Source organism: Ornithodoros turicata, chromosome 4, assembly GCF_037126465.1.
Source record: "Ornithodoros turicata isolate Travis chromosome 4, ASM3712646v1, whole genome shotgun sequence".
NCBI classification, from domain to species: Eukaryota; Metazoa; Arthropoda; class Arachnida; order Ixodida; family Argasidae; genus Ornithodoros; species Ornithodoros turicata.
In genome coordinates this window covers 14,134,501-14,153,925 of record NC_088204.1, presented here as the reverse complement: position 1 = coordinate 14,153,925, position 19,425 = coordinate 14,134,501, and the positions used below count along the sequence as shown (strand labels likewise).

At 45.7% G+C, this 19,425-nt stretch overlaps 1 protein-coding gene across 1 annotated transcript in view; it reads right to left on the bottom strand.

The window, feature by feature from the left end:
- LOC135391124 (tyrosine-protein kinase transmembrane receptor Ror-like) overlaps positions 1–19,425 on the bottom strand; it is a 176,378-nt gene that overhangs the window by 30,135 nt on the left and 126,818 nt on the right. The window contains exons 3-4 of the mRNA XM_064621223.1: positions 5,106–5,164; positions 3,774–4,088 (exon numbers count right to left, since the gene is read on the bottom strand). Coding sequence (XP_064477293.1) covers positions 3,774–4,088; positions 5,106–5,164 — 374 coding nt within the window. The remainder of the gene's footprint in view (positions 1–3,773; positions 4,089–5,105; positions 5,165–19,425) is intronic.

Genomic DNA, 19,425 nt, shown 5'->3' with positions numbered 1-19,425 from the left:
GCGCCCGAAAGTCAGGATCTTGAGGGGATTACGACGGTCCCTGAAAGGGACGCGACCTTCGGTCCTACTTTCGTGCCCGTTCGTGGAACCCAGCCCTCCCCTTCCGATTTGTTTCGGTTTCAGTCTGTCTACCAACGTCATGATGACGTTTCTCGGGTAGAGGTCTATTCCCAAACGCGGAAATCGAGTCTTGCTGTCAGGGTGTCGGAGCGAACCGAAAACCGGAACCGAAAACCGAAAAAAAACCGCTATTTTGGTGCGAACCGGAACGGAATCGAAACCGTATACGTTTTTTTCGCTCAGGAGGGAAACCGAAAAATATATTTAACGGTTTTCGGTCCAAGAAAAAACTTCATCGGTTTGGACTACAGATAGGCGAATGAAACAGACGTCGTGTGCTCTGAAGTCATGTCATGGATACTATACGAGGGTTACGGTTACGGTGGAATGTATGTCGGTATACTATGACCCTTAGGCTCTCTTTGTAATGGTTTATCGTTCGCACACGCACACAAACTTAGAGGTACATGTGACTCTCTAGCAATGTGCCGTAGTGTTCGTTTTAATTTGATCCCCGCAAACTCTCCTCAACTAAACAGCGACCCAAGGGGGCTGCATAACGGCTTCCTTACCGGTAACGTCGCGCAACGCGTCCCTTGTTGGAGAGCAGCTAAGTTGAATACGTTTACGTATACGCGAGGGCAAGCCCGTGCGAAGTGGCAACTCTTTTGTGGACAGGACACGAAGAAAATGAAACGGAGCCGTCGAGCGCGTTTGTGAGTGAAGGTGTTCCTCGATTTGCGTCCTACTCGTGCGGTGGTGCTTGCTGGCTAAACAGTAGCAACAGACATTCGGATGGGACGCGATCGCTCCAATCCAGCAAGAATGTACTTTACGTATGACATCACGACAAACAAGTCCGTTTGTAGCATGTGCTTCAAGAAAGGAGAAAGCCAATTTGAACAGACAGTAACCTACAGGAACCAGGAGCTACCAATTTCACAGCTGTCTATTAATATTAAATACCATGTATGCGGAATAAACGGGTTTACATTTTGTAACATTGATTTTTTTTTGTGGGGATGAATATTCCCAGTAGAAGCGGAACCGGTTAAAAACCGGTATGAACCGTTATTTTTTTGCTCCGGAGCAGAACCGGTACCGGATCGTTTGTGATGTAACCGGAACGAAAACCGGAACGAAAAACGTTTCGGTTCGACACCCTGCTTGCTGTTGACTTCGTTTCCTGGGGAACTGGTGTACGCCCCGTCGACCTGCGTCTTTCTTACTAACAGTATCACACGTCTGGAAGCTTCTGGTCGAGCTGTCTACGATGGTATTGGCATTAATTGTTTCTGACGTCGGAGAGCGAATACAGAATGTGCCCGGGGAGCCAAACAGCTGATGAAGGAGTGGAGCAGCTCCACCGCGTCCTGGAGAAAAAACCCGGCTTCAAGTCTTTGGAGGCAATGGCTGCTGTACTATAGCTGTCACTAGAGTCACTAAATAATCTACGCTTCAGAGTATCGACACTGAGTTCCAAGAGCGAGCATGCGCCATCTTGTTTCCGCGCCACGCTACCCACGCGCAGTTTAGCGCACGATGCCATCTATCGTGCGCGGGTGAAATGTTCCTTTCGTTTGCAAGCGGCTCATCAAGGTTTACAATACATAGATTATCGCACAGCAATCATACGCGCTTGTCTATCCCACAGGGAGCATTATGTTAGCCGTCTTTGATCCTCAACTCAGGATGGTACCGGTGTGGTGCGGAAACAAGATGGCGCTCCTGCTCTCCCTTGGACCTCAGTGTCGATACTCTGAAGCGAAGCTCATTTAGTGACTCTAGCTGTCACCACATTCGCCACGCCATCTGGCATTCTGCCACCTGATATTTCCCGCGCCACTTACTCCCGTCGATGCTGAGCATATAGTTTTTTAGCATATACAAGCTCGTATTCAACGACAAAAGGAGAAGCTTCACGCCTACGAATTTAGAAAATGTGCTAGTGTGGTATTGGTACCATAACGTTGCATGTATCGCACTTCGCTGAGCAATGGTACGGGGCTGCGGAGTTTGCAGCAGTGCCCCTAGTCTCCTGTTTTCTTCTTTTTCTAGTTTTAAATTTGATTTAGATGGGGCGTTCTTCCGTCCACTCAACTGGGATGCAAGTTTTGCTGCCCGTTGGGTCCACGTAGGTTACGAGAGAAACATTCTGCTGTACGTGTCCTTTCGACAAATATCAGGTAACTAGTGTTTTACACCGCTTCTAGTAGCGCTTGTAGCAAGGCCTGCCACTGTGAGGAGACGACTGTTACAGTTCATCTACAATTCCAAGAAAAATTACGTTTTTTTTTTTTTTTTTTTACCGATGAACTCATTCCGCCTTCTGTACTTTCCTCAGGGCCAAACGCACGCACAACAAACGCAACCTGCATGGAGCGAATTTTTGCAACGAAGTTCGCGCGGCAGACTGCCACGCGCGTTCCGCCGCCAGTTGTTCGCCGGCACCAGCTCCATGGAGCGAAAAACCAGCGGACGGCGTCGGGAAGTCATGCTGTGATGTCACTGTTGCCAGGGTATAAGGTGAAAGCTTAGTGAAATCAATTGCTCGAAAAAGTGCATTTAATGTCACAAATTTTGCAAATAAATCCAACATCTGTCTGAAAAGATGCGCCCAGTAACGTACCGAAAAGCATATTCACTACTGCGAAAAGAAAGCATGTTTCTTGGCAGAGAATGCCTCACGTTCTAACGATGCAGTTGGCGAAACAGCGAGCAGACGACAGCATCCAGTTGCAAGAAGAGGACGACGACGATGATTCACGAGAGCAGACGACCACGTGCAGACGATCTGGCGTAGATTCGTAGCGGAAGAGCACTTTGATTAGTTCATCTGCAGTTGACGCTTCCGGAATCGCGGACGCTGGGCGAAAATATCTGGCATGGGCAGATCGGCGGCGGACGCTCACATTTTTGACGCCTCGCGCAGGGCGTTTGACGCTGAGCGAAGTTCGCAGCTTTTTCGCTGTACATTCGCTCCATGGAGGTTGCCCTTTAGGTTAACCTTCTTCCTCTGTCCATCACGACGCAAAATTGCCGATGCCACATTCTTGTATAAATGCCTGCATTCCTGTGTTGATTCCCCATTCTTACTATGCCGCCTACATTTCTGTTATTCTGGTGGAATCCTCCGCTTATTGTTTTCTCTGTAATTACATGTGTTTACATGTGTTTCTGCTATTGTGTGCATGCTATTGCTGTGTTATTTCTCTTACCAAGAAATTACGTACGCTTCAGACTGAGTTGACTATACCATGTAATTTGATGATGTCCGCAAACATCAGGATCCATGTGGCCGTTCTTGGGCACAATAACTTTCATTCATTCATTCATCGTCAGTTTTCGCTGTCGTTTACTGTTCTGACATTGTACATATGCGCAGTTCAGTTGAAGCACTGTATTAGCTTCTAGGAAAGACTAAATATCGGACAAATGTTGAAAACGTAAAGTGGACGTAATTGTAAAATTCTAACCTCGTTTTTATTCCAAGTTTGATGGAAAATCCGAAATACAGACGCGATTCGAAACTCCCGAAATTCCAACGTGAGCCCTATCGTGATCGTCATCAACGGAAGATAAACTCGACAAGACCGGCAAGGGGGCGAAGACGTCTCCCCTCCATTCAACATCACACATATACATAATGTTCCTCTACTGCTTTCTGCGTCACTTTCACACTAGAGAGGAGATTCTATAATAATGGTGCTCACCCGCTGAGACCCTGAGGATGGCCGTGGTCTCCACGCTGTTCTGCCCATCGCTGGCCTCGCAGCGGTAAAACCCGGTGTCGTGCACGTCTAGGTTGACGATCCTCAGTCTGGAACCGTGAGCGCCGCCCGGACCCGGAATGCTGACTCCGCGCACCTCTACTCGGCCTCGATCTTCCTCGACGGGGGCCTCGTTCTTGAACCATCGGAAGAGGACCTTTGTCCCGGCGGGTGCCCCCGCCACTTCACAGCGGAGTCGAACGCTTTCGCCGCTGTCTTTCGTGATGTTGGTTAACGGGCGCTTCACGTACAGTTTACCTTTGAAGGGAGACAAAAAAGAAAAAAAAAAATTGGGGGGCTGTACGACTCCGTTGGAGATGGGGGGGGGGGGAATATGTTTAAAGCAAAGTAAGAAAAAAGAGAAGGGAAAGGTTAGCTACGGTGTGGGCTTGCTATTCCCTAATGCTTTCAAGCAAACAAAAGAAGACACAAACAGCTGGGATACAGAAAATTATGAAAAAATACAGAGGAAACAGCTCCTTCACTAATCGTTGCGCATAGGACGCATCAGAGAATGCCCAGGTTGGAGACGTTCTGGGCGTAGAGTCTACTATTATAGTCTCGCGACTTTTGATTGAATTTTATTTATCTATTTTTATTAATCAATCAAGTGATGGGGAGTAAAGTTCGTGGCCAGGGGATCCAAATGCGGAGTAATTGCAATACTAGAACCTGTAATTACTCCCGATCTACTTCCGTTTTTCCCTTGGAGTGCAGTAGAGTACATTCGCTCTTTTGTCCATTTGTTCGACAGCCTATGATTCCAACGTTACGTCCGTGCAGATGCTATATAATGATATTGTTTGCTCTGATCTTGACGCTTTTGTTGATTTTAATCGATTTAAAAGTACGCGTTACAATATTTTGTGCTAATCTTTTTCTGCCGTCTGTCGCGTTAACTGCGTCAAGTAATCCGCGTTTAATCTGCTTAACAGTCTAGCCGTTGGCGGGCACCCAGACAAAATGAAATCAATCAATCAAAAACTGACAAAAGTAAAAAATATAGAACAGGCCATGAACGATTAGTGCTGGAAACAGGAAAGTAAAAAAGAAAAAAAGTAAAAACGTAAAATCAAAACGGATATCGGTAATGAGCCAGAACAGGAAGAATTCGTCGGGTAACGAGCCAATTTCTCCCTATTTTTATTTTCGAGTCCAATCCAATCTATGCCAGAACAATGTTCGCTGAACGTTAGAGAGGACCGAGACACACAAAAGCGCATTCATACTCAGAGTCTGTCTCCATGCTTAAGTAATAGAAGTGTTGCTTCTTACTTTTCGCTGTCTTTTCTGGTGCATCTGTTGCGTGTCTGCCTGCTTTATCCGTGGAAATACTGAAAGAGACACAAATAAAATGAGATACATAGTACCGGAAAGCGAGCACCGCGCATCTATACATAACATGGTCTGTTACTCTCTTACATGCCCATTACCCTCCGGAAGGACTCCCGTGTTATTAAGTGCCGTGCACCGTAATAAATGGCATGGAAACCCCCAACCGGCGGCGCATCAACCGCTCATGCCGCCATCTTGAAGGCAGCACGCACTATTGCAGACGACAGCACGAAAGCCTGAATGAAAGGCGTCTGAGCAAGACACAGTCGGTGCTGTCGTCTGCTAAGCAATTGGTACTGGAGCTCCATTTGCTCCACTGAATTTGCCAACGCTTTCAAGTACGCACTATTTTTGTACAAACTATAGATATATATAGCCACTTTTGTAGGCTTCCCTACCACTAATACCAGTGACAGGGCAGGCGTTGAAACTTTCTCAATAATGTACAGGGCGCCCGAAAAACCAGTAAAAATTTTCGGGGTTCTAAGTAGCCTTCTGCGTACATCCACGTTTAAAAAAAAAAAAATATCGTACTTTTATCTCGGAAAAATCCTCCGTTTCTATCTGCAAAATTCTCTTCTGTTATGAGGTTTGTCTAGAGAAAAATTTCGACAATTCCAAACTCAAGCCCTATTAAAGCTCTATGTATGCAAGAAGCAATTGAAAACTGTGCGTTCTTTTTCGTTCCGACAAAGCGAAATCTTTTACGTTCAGAAAGCCAGGGCAGAACCATTACGTTTCGTATACGATGTTAGCTGCTTTCCCGGGAAAAACAAATACGAAGAAACCGGAGACGGAATGAGAAATAAACGTGAACCCTGCTGCGCAAGTCGCGCAGAATACGAAGCTGCGCAGTCAGTATGTTTTCCACTCCTTGCACGCTCTGAAAGCACAAGCGAGAAAGAAACAAAGCATTCTCTGTGGAGAATACAATCTAGAGGCAAACTGAACAATCGTGCTAACTTCCGCACATTAGCAATCTAAACAAGTACGGCAGGACAAAAACAAACACAACGAAATAAAGAGAGAGAGTGAGAGAGGAGTCTCGGAGGTAAGCTTGGGGCTTCCTGGCGGAGATAGCGGCCGGCAACTCTCGATAACGGACCCTGCGGCCCTAAATATCTACTTTAGGCTTTGCCGTGCGTTATGGAAACCAGATCACGTCCCCTAACGCTCCAACGGGCACAAAGAACCATTCCTCGGTGCCTGCCCTGGGTATGCGACAGGGCCCACGCTCAACTGAAAGGGTGCAGAAAAAAGTGCAGTTGTGGAGTTGGCTTATACGCGACTTGAAAATGGATAGAATGCTGTACGCTAGAGAAAGCGATCCGGCTGGAAAAAAAAAAAGAAAAGAAAAAGAAACAAACATGCTGGTTTTTCAGTTTCCACGGTAAAGCCGCGTGAAATATCGTGTGCGCTCTGGGGTAGACACGGTATAATGAAAGTGAAAGCGGCAGCGTTAAACTGATACTATGGAGTTTTTAGAACAGGGTGGGGGCAATTGTAGCGTACCCAATAAGCGAGTCGTACGGCGGACGCAAACGAAGGCAGCGCCAGAGAGATCCCATCGGCAATGGCGCAACGCCAGCGCAACTCAACCATCCAGCAGTAACTTTAAGCGTATTGAATTAAAAATTGCTTGTATTGGGAGTGGTTTGTGTTCTAATAGGAATACGAAACTGATTTAATGAGCCATAAAAAAAATCTAATACGTTTTGGTCTCACGAATTCGTGAGGTGCAATTCATGAGCTGGCCCTGTGTTCGAGGTTACTGCGTTTCAGTCGCAAAGACGAATAATGACCCCCTCTTCGGGTACCCAAGAAGTGGTACCCAAACGGAGATTCTTCGTTGTCGCGTGTCACTGGACACTAACCCCGTTCGAATAGATGTCATTCTCTTAAAAGGCCTTTAGGGTATCGGGTAGAGGTAGGTGAGTAGGCTTTTTATTCATTTCTTCCTACAACGTTAATAAATGGGAACCGCCAGGCATGCCTGAACTACTGATCTCAACCATCTATATGACTCTATCTATGATCTAGTTAGTTTGTGATATCATGAAAGGCATGTGCGTTATGTGCGTGCTTTCCTCTTCGAACTACTGCTGTGTTCTCCTCTGAAGAACACGCCACTAGTAACACGTCATGCTACATGATTAGGGCCAGGATTTTTAGGCACTAAAAAAGTGTGAAATAGGCAGGCATTTAGGCCCTAAAAACAGCGAAATAGGCAAATATAGGCACAATAACATTGTAAGCTTCATCCGCTTGGTGGCGGATGTCTGGCGGAAGCCATGAATGGCTTCATTGCATCCTCTCCATCCCCAGCTCAGTGGTCCATCTACACCGACTCCAAAGCCGCCTTACAAGTCCTTCTCCACTCTACAGGATCGGGATGTCTGTCTCCAATGGTGCATGACGTCCTTGAAGTGTACACTTCTGCCGTATCACGGGGACATGACATCCAGTTGCAGTGGGTCCCTGGCCATTGCGGTGTCCCCGGAAATGAGGCTGCGGATGCGGCTGCCAGGCGTGCCCATCTAGCGCATGGCGTTCGCACACACCCCGTCTACTTCACAAGAGGGGATGCAAAGAGCACGATAAACGCAGTAGTGAAACGTCTGAGCGGGGAACACTGGCGTCGATGCGTCCCAGTTAACTCACTGCTGCACAAAGTGGATCCAGACCTGCAGTTTTTAATGCCCCCAGCGCTCCCCCGGGCCGTTACCTCCATCATTCACCGGCTACGTCTCAATGTGCCATATACCGGCCGCCTCCTCTTTAAACTTGGGAAGGTTTCCACACCGAATTGTTCCGAGTGCGGGGTATTGGAGGACACACAGCATGTTATAGAAGCCTGCCCTCGATACAGAGAGCCTCGTCTTTCCCTTGAGGCGGCACTAGCCCGCCTCGACAATCGCCCTTTCTCCGTTGTGAAGGTTCTAGGCTGCTGGCCCGCCCAACACCAGGTGCCGGCATTGCGCGCTCTTGTGGACTTTCTTATCGCTTCGGACTTGCTGGACACTCTGTGAAAACTTCGGTGACATTGTGTTCGCACTATATCTGACATTGTGCAGTGAGTGATTCTCGGCGTCGAACGTCTCCCCTTTCCTTTCCCCCGTCTTCCTTTATGCTTTATCCTGCTTGGTTGTTTGTTTGTTTGTCCTATTTTTCGTAGCTGACCTTTTTCTTTCCTTTTGTTTACCAACAAACGCGTTTTGGAGTAGCCAGTTCTGACTGGGTCGGGACTAACCTCTCCATATTTTTCTTTCTTTTCCAATCCAATCCAATCCAACATTGTAAGCTTCTATTGACTCATTTCTTCACTATTCTCGTAGCATGGCACAATGAAAGTCGTTCTCAAGTTTGCAAACTTGAAACTTGATGTGTTTGCTCTAAATAGGGCCTTGTAGCAGGAGAAGCTTCTGTCCACGTCACATGACGTCACAGGTACAGACTTGAAACATGAAATCTCGTACGGGATGAGGTCTTGATCTGGTATAGGTGTGTCCCCGCCATTTAGGATCTCTCGAATCTTCAGCAGTGTGGAGAGGGCCCGATTCTTTTGAATGAGTGCCTCCATCTTCGTGGTGGCTCTGGAGCCTTTCTCTTCCAGGTTTTGGAGCGCTGAGTGGACACGTTGTAGGATCGGAGGGGTCAACGTATTTTTCAGGCTTTGTGACGCGATGGTTGCCCTACATAGTCGTCAAGGTTGCGACGAGAATTAATGTGTGTTGGAAGGGGCCAAAACCTCCCGTTCTGCCGTGATATGTAACATGGAAGTAAGAAGTTCCGGTCCCAAATTGCCTCGAATAGGCAATTCTAGGCACGAAACTTGGAAAAGGCATTTATGCATGAAAATGTTCAATTTAGGCATTTATAGGCATTTTTAGGCAAATGCCTAAAAATCCTGGCCCTATACATGATGTACAACGCTTTTTGTTTTCCTCCGGTATCTTATACCTGATCTCTGATATATATACTTAACAGGTAAAATCAAATGTAATAAAAGAAAACAATCTGAACTAAAGTATCAGACTAGTTGGCAAAAAGCGAAAAGGACCTAGGCTTACGTTGATAAAATATAACACCCCGTCCGAACACGAAAGATTAAAATATCGCCACCGCTCTTTTTTTTTTTTTCCTTCGCGTACTCCTAATTTACAATTTCCTCCTTTCCACGTGCTACGTCTTTTTCTCCTTTCACCGAAAAAAAATAAAAATAATCTGAAAAGCGAAGGCGACGACAACTTACGCTGAGAATTTATGAAAGCCCCAACTTTGCTACTGCTAAGAGCCAAGGCAGGTGAAGACATTTTTTTACCTGTTCCTATTTTTTTCTTTTTCATACGCGCAACGCAATGCGAGTGCCTGTAAAGCACATTAGAGAGTGAGAGTGATACAAATGGAAAGGGGGAAGAGCTCTTTTGCCGCCATCAATATTGCAGTCGGAGCTGTACTGATGAGCGTAGTGCTTGGGAGTGGGGATAGCTTGGTAGCTAGCTAACCGGCTAAAAGCATCGCATCTCTCGCTGTGCGGGATGGCTTTTCCAGCCTCTCTTTTAGGAACATTAGTGCTTTGGGGCCAATGCTACCGGTCAATGATGTCACATTTGTTCGGTCTCCCGGTGCTGTATTGAGCAAGCGGGCATGCGTGTTGTGGTGTGTGTGTTGCTTCGTGCCGGGAGGAGGATGGAAAAACTGTACTACAGTTCGCAGAAACACGCGGCATGTGTTTCGGGTGTTGAATAAGTTGTAGATGTGTGCATACGGTGTTTTTGCTTGTGTGTATGTATGCGGGTACTACAGGAGGGGGGTATGTTTAATAGAAAGAAAATAAACGAGCAAAAGGGTACTACGGATATGCTTTTATACAGTGCAGTCAGCATAGAACGAGACGTTACTCGGCAGCACAGTAAAGCAAGAACCCATATCCTATCAGTATCCTCCTTCCGATGTAGTGATTTGCACGAGAAGCAGCTTATCTACTCAAATATTTATCTGTGCAACGGCGAGAAACAGGCATACAGCGGTATTGTACGATTGACGTAGTTCGCGAAAAATTAGTAACGCTACTTATTATTGGAGTTTTTACAGCACACAAGTAACTAAGGCTGCAGCTGAAGAAATAATTAAAAAAACGAGAGAGGGAGAGAGAGAGGGGGGGAAGGAAACACTGATGTACAAAAAAATCCTTCACAGTGGGTTCTAAGTTTTGTACCTCGAAGTTTACCAGTGACAAATACCAGAACGTATCTGGCACTTAGAGCTCGCACATGTAAATATTGTGCAACATCTTTTTTATTTTTATTTTTGTTATTTTCAGGGATACACTGCGCGGTTAATGACGTGTACGAGCTGCGATATACTGAACTCGATCCAGGTCAGGTGAGCACATTTTACAACAACACGGCGGATCAGCAGAGAATGACAATGTCATCTCAGCATCCGCGTTTGGCCGAGTTTAGTTACTCTATAGTTTATCCACGGGCAGCATCTGTGAAATAACACAGAAAATCCCAGAGTCTTTTGCCAAGAATTCTTTCCATGGTCAATGACACGACCGGGTAGAGTTAAGGTATCCGTCATGGCGTTCACCTTAGTACCCAAGAAAAGAATGACTGTCGACCAGAGACTCCCAGGATCTAAACATCCACGTCAGGTCACCACGTGTTAGAAGCCTACGGAATTTCCACATTACTAATTGACAGTGTCGTCCATGTTCAAGCCGAGTGTAAATGAAGAAAAAGAACCAGTAACGCGGGTAATGAGTTACCGACTAGTGTAATTGAATACGTTATTAGTTAGAACTTTTGGCAAAGTAGCCAAGTCGTTACTTCGTTACCAAAAAAGTAACTGGTTACTGGGTAACGAGTTACGTACAACTCTTGATTCCGAGATGGCTGTAGAAGACTAAAAAAAAAATATCAAGAGTGGTCCACCACGCGAACGTTTGAACTTGGAAGCTTCAGTGTCGTGTTTTGAGTGCTCCACTTCAGTGCGGTATGCCTGTAAAGCGTGCTTTCACTGCAGTGCACGAGAGCTTAGCGGCAGAGCACACCTCACGAAAACCCGCTTCGCTAAACTTTGCCCTAGCAGTCTTTACTGGGATTGTTTCTGTGAAGAAGTGGGCAAAATGTGCGTGAAAAAACCCGCCATTCAGTGAAGTTGTGAAACACACCTATCGTAGGAATAAAAAACGAGGTAGAGAAATGGCGCGCGCTTTCTACCTTGGATGGAAAGGGAAAGAAAGAAGGAAATACGAGTTCATTAGCGCTTCAGTGGGGTAAGGTTCTTCCTTTCTCTCTCTCCCTCTCTCTTTTGGGGATTTCACTTTCTCATGAGCTGTTTTCCCGTAGATTGCTTCTCTTCAGTGTTTTTCAACGTAGTTGTAATTGCCGAAAGAAAGTTTCAGCAATATGGTCGTTTTTCTTTTTTCATTTCCCTCCATATGTTTTCGCGTTCATTTCTTATTTCACTTTTGCTTTTCCTTTATTTTCTTTTATTTTTTACCGCTTGCATTTGGTTTCGGATTTTTCATCGCTGAGCATATTTTCGTAACTTTTTCGTGCGGGAATGAACTATGTGAGTTCATTTCCGTTTCCTGAATGTTCTTTCATAATTTCTCTTTCGCACGCCGCCACAGTAAAAACAGGCGAGAGAGTGTTTATGAAAAAAAAAAAAAAGAAACTTTTATGCGCACTGCAAGTCTTGCGGGAAGAATTTATAGTAGTGGCGAGAGATAATAGGCTACCGGCATGTGCGGTACGGACCGGGAAGTTATCCGACCTTTTCCGCTGTATTTAAATTTTATAGGCTCGCATATGTGATAAAAGAGAGAGAGAGAAGAAGGCGGTATACGAGCGCTTTCAGGCGCTTATGCTTTAGTCCCAGGTAGATTCTGTTCGCCGCAGATGATTTTCACTGAAGCTCAAGTATTTCCAACAGAGAAGTACGTCCCCCCCTTTTTTAATTTCTCCATCATCATCATCATCAAATAGCAGATCGGTGTTCTCAAGCAGCGCTGTTTTCATTTGCCTTAGTGAGAGAGAGAGAAGAAAAAAAACTAACACGGAGGGCTGTGAGCAAATCGCGCATTATTGCTTTGATTTAAAGTATTTAAATGACAAGCTCATCCATCGGCAACTTTGCTACGAACCATCGACAGCTAAGTTGTTGCAGAAGAGCTCGCAGAAAGAGCACTCAGACAAGCACGCCCTGATTAAAAACAGTTACTTCAGTGATTCTAATCTCATCTTACCAGGAACCCAACAGCAAACAGCTTCGAAAGAAGAACAAATGGCAAATCGCTCGATAACACCAACGCCATAAAGGAAGCGGTCATTCCAAGTGGACGAGCCCCAACAGCAACCCGACTGACCGCCCGTATACTGCGACACGTACGAATTCTATGTGCGTGAATTATGTATGCGTTCTCGGCAGATACACAAACACATTATTGGTTCCTGGCGTGCTTCAGTGCGATATCGCCAACGAACTGATGACGATTCTGCGTGTTGCAGTTTCTCTGGGACGACTGTTGCGGCAGCCATGTATTATGCAGGGCAACACATCGATGGCCAATACTGTTCACTTGCTCGTTCCAGCGTATTCACTGCAGTGAGGAACTGTGTCTTCTGCAGCATATTTTTCTGCTCACTTCTTTAGTCGTATTTGGTTTCGTTTTGGAGCTAACATTCTGTCGTTCTGTTTGAGGTATGTCTCGATTTTATTGATTTTATTTGTTTTGTTTATATATCAAACGTTCAAGTTACTATTAAAAGGCTTTGCAAGTTCTATTACAACCCAGCACAGCATTTTTTCTTTCTTTCTCGTCTTTCTTCTCTGCTCGCTTCTTTAGCTGTTATCGTTCGGCAGCTGAACTCCTGACACTAGGTACAATAGCAGATGTAAACTCTGCTGAGAGGCGGTGTGATGGATGAACCTATTCTTTTCTCGAATGTTTTATCTTACGAGTGAAACCGCTTTGTATTGCTAGTGGGATTGCGTTCTGCGGAGGTCACGTGACGCGCGTTTTCTGCGGACGCCGACCACGAGATCTCGGGGGGAGGGCGAAATACTCAGGTTCTCTGAAACTTTTGAGAACAGAGTAATAACCGGTAAATACTGCACAACATGATGACGGTGATGATAATGATGATGAGAAGAAAGCTTTAGGAAGATCCAATTGGTGGATCCTTTGGAAATGCGTTAGCATAAGCCTTTGGTTCGTTCTTGTGCTTCCTCCTTTCTCTTTTGTTTTTTTTTTTCTTTCTTTTCTTTCCTCCTTTTCTCTTTCTTTTTTTTTTGCTTCTTTTTCTTTGGTTCCTTCCTTTCCTCCCTCTTTTTGTGTTTCGGGGTTCGTGTTACCGTTTAACTTTAGGAGTTACCGTAAGGCCTTTCGAGAGAGTTACGCTGACGCATTTCCAAGGGATCCACAAATGGATCTTCCTTAAGTTTTTTTTAGGGCTTGCGCCGCTCTAAGTAACGACCCAGAGGCGTCGTTTGGTAGACGTGGTCCTCGCACGTTCCTCGGTCAGTGGAGATGGAACCTTTGGGGACGGCAGAACGGACAAAGAACAGCCCATATCTAAGGCGAACTGGAAGTCTGTCGCATCGTCTTGGTCGAACTTTCCTACCATGACGACCCACTCGTGAGTAAGCATAACGCAGTCCATCATGTGATTTACAGCGGTTCCCGCTTGCCTGTGTGTAATCCCTGGCTGGAGGTACGCAGTAACGACGTTGAGATCTGTGGAAAGGCGTACGGCACAGGACTCTCCGTATTCGTGAACGTTGCAGCGAATCTCCCGAGGTGTAACGCTGATGCCATTGTTAGCGTAGATGGCAACTCCGGCCTTTCGGTTTCCAGGACGTTCAGCAGAAGCCCTTGATAACTCGCGCGACGTTTTCCACCGTCTTCGTTGTTTTCATTCAAGATGCTCCTTCTTCTTCTTCTTCTTCTGCCACAAAGGAAATTGCCCTGTGCTCCTGTGGTAGTATCATTTCCTCGTCTTTTCTCGTCTTTCCTTCTCGTTTCACGTGACGTCCGCATACCAACACAGCCGTTTTTCCTTTGACATGAGCCTTCTAACGCTAACGCATTAATAATGGTTTTCATTCACAGCGCACACATCAACTGTCTGGGTAGGCCTATGTAAGTCTCAAATAGGCGATAAAACTTTGACTTTCTGTTATCAGAGCAGTAGCTGCTTTTTCATTTGTGCAAAGCGTGCGGGGGGGGGGGGGGGGTGAGGGATGCCAAGAACGCAGGAGGGACTCAAATTTTCCTGCATGAGTATTATTGCCTCTTTTCATTCCAAAAGTTGCCGTTAGGCTAAGAACCTTCCTGTATTTAGCGAATATATGTTAATAAAGTTATAGCGAAAAAAAAAAAGGTATCTGAGCCATCAGAAGCAGAGAAGCCACGCGCACACTTTATTGAAACGGAAGATTGTCGCGCACAGCCGACCGACATCCGATTTAGACGTGTAACTGATAAAGAGCTTGCTTCCGACTCTGCCCTCGATTGGTTCGCGCTCAAAAAGTTAGAAAGGAAGGGTATGGGGTGGGGGGGGGGGGCACACTAAAGGAGACGAAAGGTCTGGCAACAACAACGAAGGGAGAGAGGGAAAAAAATAGAGACAGACAACGACTCAGGGTGATCAGACAGAGCTAATGAGCCAAGGGAACTAATTATTCTCCTCTGTGTTTTGGGACCAAACGAAACTGGAATCGATAGTGCCCCTTCTCTGGAGATAAGAGAGAGAAGAAAAAAGAAATAAATTGAAGGCAAGGTGAAGGAAAGGGAGAGGTCATGTAATGATAGTGTAGATTTAGGTTCGTAACCCCTGCGTGCTACACGACAAATCCCTCGCTAATTGGTTCACTAATTGTACCTCATTATCGGGAGGACCATCCAACCCGTACAAGGCGAGGGTTAAAATGTGAGGTGGAGGTTGGTAGTGGTCGTTCGAGTCTTGCAGGTGAAGTGGTTAACCTGAAACTGTAACTCTGTTGTCGACTGACGTATCGCCAAATTACTTGATTTTGGATTGCCCCCCCCCCCCCCCCCGTTTTTAAGTAAAACAATATCTCTTAGCCGCGAAAACCTCCCACACCAACATACCACCAACCCTGAGCCTGTGATTACTAGGATCAGTTGCCAATCTTTTCCCGAGACCATCCAGGCAAAACGTACCTAAAATTATACAGTGTACGCGCTCTAAGCAATGAAGTTTGACGCGCGCATGTTATATTTTGCATCAACTAACTTCTAACCAGCTTGCTCCCGCTTCCCCGCACTCCTACCGAAGATACATAAAAAGAAGTACGAATCTCCACACACCATTAGGACATTCACTTTTATGCATGCGAGTTAGAAAGCGTTATAAATCAATATAATGAATAAGAACAAAAGGTTGCAGCGACAACTCAATTATGAAGCCCCGATATTTATCACCTTCAAAGCTTGCCTTAAGGCTGTATTATGAAAAGCAACCTCTCCGCTGCTTCACCTGTACACTGGGAAAGCTACGGTACGCACCAGGTCTTTAGAATGTTCACTATTAATTAATGGCTCTTTACAGGGCGCATACTCTGGCGTTTAATTTCACGCACTTCTGAGCAATTTTGACGTCATTTTTCCCGGAGTCAGAGGACCTGAAGGTCTGAGGGCTGGGCTCCGAGGTTCGTTGTACTTTTTTCTATGTTGATTTAGACGCTGGTTGGTGACGGCAGTGCGGGTTGCCAGGTGTAGTTCTCAAGGGTGCTGTTCGCCATTCGTTTGGAATTTCACTGCTAAATGATTCATTTTTGAAATATTCGAAATGTGCAAGACACGATCCTACTAAAACTTGGAACGGAAGTAATGTTGTCACCTCTACTTAGGGTTATCAAACTGTGTAACCTGTGTATCACATATGCCGTTGTCCAACGCGGGTGTGCTTTCACTATAGTTCACCATACTTTCACGACTGTATCCCGTCCCGGACCGCAGGTATTTTCCATTTCAACACCTTTTAAGGCCTACCGCTAGAGGTGTAAAAGTATCGCAATTTTGAATATCGACAGATATCAGTATCTAAAACGAAATATTGATAAATATCGAATAAGATATCCGATCAGTCGTGTCAGTCATTTATCGATACATATCGATATTCTCTCCATACTGATATTTATCGATACATATCGATATTCTCTCCATACTGATATTTATCGATACCTATATCGATATTCATCAGAAAAATGTTGATAATCGATACTTTCAAAACATCAATAGCATCGATTGGGAAAGACGATAAATACCGATATCATTCCAGCCCTATTTGCACCCCCTAACGTGTTGCTTCGTCAACTTCCAACGCGGTCCTTCCGTTGTCCTCTTTGATCCTTTGTCGTCTCCAGACGTGGCCGGCAGATATTTTCATCCGGGTCTTGTGTATGTTTGGTATTCGCCTGTCGTCTGCTTTGACGATAAGCAGACGATGCACGCGCTGTGCTTTTCTCCTCGTCCGCCGTGCGGCGCTTCTGTTGCTTCTCTTGCAGCTGGCTTCGTTTGAAAGCAGAAACCGGCACGGCGCTCTTGTCGGAAGCGTTTTACGAGCTCGTAAAACAGATGCGTGAACGACTAGACAGTCGGACGGTAGCGAAGAAAAAGCCGCTTCAATGATAGAGCTCAGCTCCTGCTATTATACGCAGAAATATGAGCCAGTAAAAGAATGAGTTTTTGTTTCGTTCTTGATGATGGTGACCTCTGCCCGTGCACGCGATGGGATATTGGAGGATCGTCCAAATTCTCACTCGATAAACTTGGCACGATAAAGTTTGTCGTTCTGTCGTCCGCATTTTGCATGTCGTCTGCTTTCTCATTTAGACTTCACTATAACTGAGGCGTCTGCATCCAATGGCCCCTTAACTGTTCCTGTGCTTTTTCTAATAACGGAGGAATGTCATAAGTTCAGTCTAGTCCAGATGTGCACAAGTAATAATAATAAGCATTATAGCTTCACTTGGTATATTCGCGTACAAGCTTCCACATAAACCCGTCCTTGTAAACTCGAATTGAATATCCAATCGAAACGCGGCAACGGTCGCACCACCCGTATTGCTACATCAGGCACACCTCAGCGGGTTATCGCTGCTTCAGCACACTAGGCGGTTCTATTTCAATTCCACTCGCTTCGGGGATCTCGGCTGTTAAGGCTTCGCATTTGCCGACGTTAATGCACCTCTAACGAGAGTGCACCAGAATGGAAAGGGATGTTTTCCGTTGGCGAGATGAGTTTCCGAGAGGTGTTATATTTCCACAGGAAGTTGTGCAGAGGACCCGTATGTAGATCCATGTATAACGTGCAGCATATACGGGCTGTGTGTGACGCTTTGGACGAGTTGCATGCCAACATACAGACATGGAAGCGGAGAACAAAATATGGAATCTCGTGCAATTTTCGACATCGTAGTGAATAACGTATTATTTCGATAACGGTGGTGGCACTGTACTTTGTGAAATTGTAGCATCTCAGACAGTTTTTGCAGAGGCCTCAATAAATTGCTGCTTACTGGGAAAAGTCCGCAAGGTCTGAGAAAATGATAGAGGAAGGGTTGTATCCTATCATTCCTGAGTCCGCCCCTTCAGACGCGAACAATGTACCTTAGGATGCTATACTTCAAACGTATGTTTCTTTCCTGTCAAGAAGGATAACCACCTTGTCCAGCCCATTAAACTGGAGGGACTTTTTATATACCTGCGCTCCAGTTATTGAATTCTAGGTACAATCAGTTCCAGCAGTTCGTGATGATCTCATTTGAATCTCGAAGTAGAGTTTTGAGCATTCCAGCAACCAAGATTCCGCGAGGAACCAGTGAGAGCGCAGCTTTATGTCTAGTGACGTTCTGCTTTCACAGCTGCGCGGAAGCTGTCGTCTGCTACGCTTCAAGGTCGAGTTATGACTATCGTTCCGTTTTTCTCGAATGCTTTTAGAGTTCGACACCAAAAATTAAGTCGTACTCTCCTTCATATGTTACTGCAGCCTAAAAACGCAATTAAACCCACGCCAGGTGCGACATCTGGCGGTAAAAAGCGTCCCTGGGGCAACAAAGAACACATAACGAAGTCTCGCCACGCAATACGAAACAGCAACTTTTTCTTTTTCCGCAAACATCTCGAAATTCTTTGCAACTCATATTTTTCGGCAGCCGGCACACCACCACTCCACTCTTATCTATATATCTCTCTCTTTTTCCAATCTCCTGACATTTCTATTCAAGCAGGCTTGCATCGGCCCATACTCTATAAATCGCCCAAAGAAAGCGCCGGCCAGGCGGATTTGCATGTGCGCTCTGCAAATGCTAACTCAGCCAATAAGCACACCACTTGCGAGCGCCGCGCTATCTTTTATATCTATATATGCGCACTTATATATATATATATATATATATATATATATATATACACACACAGGCAGAAAAGTGGAGAGCATGTGCATGTGTATTGGGTCCGAGCATAGCGGGAGCGGCTTTTGTCATGCAAATGTTCTGAAAGCCCCGCAGTCAGTCGGATTCCGAAGCCTTTGAAATGCTGCAGGCAAGAGCGGCCTGGCAGTCAATTTGCGAAAGTGTCCCTCCTTCTTAAGGGTTCCCCGGAGATTATGGAAGCTCTATCAGAAATGGTTGCGGAATGGCGATAGATAGTGTCGATGATTGCGGCATTCAAGTTGGATCGAGCGTTTGTTTTCTTGCATTTCTCCCCCCCCCCCCCGCCATTTTATGTGTCAAGGTTCGCGGGATTAAAGGTTAATAAAAGATAGTGCCTCTGTGGTAACTGTGACGTTACGGGTGGTTCACAGTTCATACGTACATTCATATTGATGTGGTAGCATACATTAACCGAAGTACGCAGCGAATATTCTGCACAATGTCACCTAGAGACAGAAGGCTTGCTTAGAGGAACACTAAAGCGCAAAAATAAAAAGCATCCTCGCGGAATGAAATGTACTGTTACCTTGACACCAGTATAAAAGGAACGGAATTAATCTGTTGCGTGATTCGTGATGTATGATCGATAGAAAAAAAAACGCATTTTACGCTTTCCCTGGGAGCGAGCTCTCATATTGGTCCCCTCAAACGATTTGTCCAATCAACGCGGGACAGCGTTCGAAGAGACCAATCCGAAGCCTCTCCGCATTGTCGTGTCTTCTTGAGAAGGAGAGAGAGAGGGAAAGCGTACAAATATGTGCACTTCAGTGTCCCTTTAGCGCCTCCT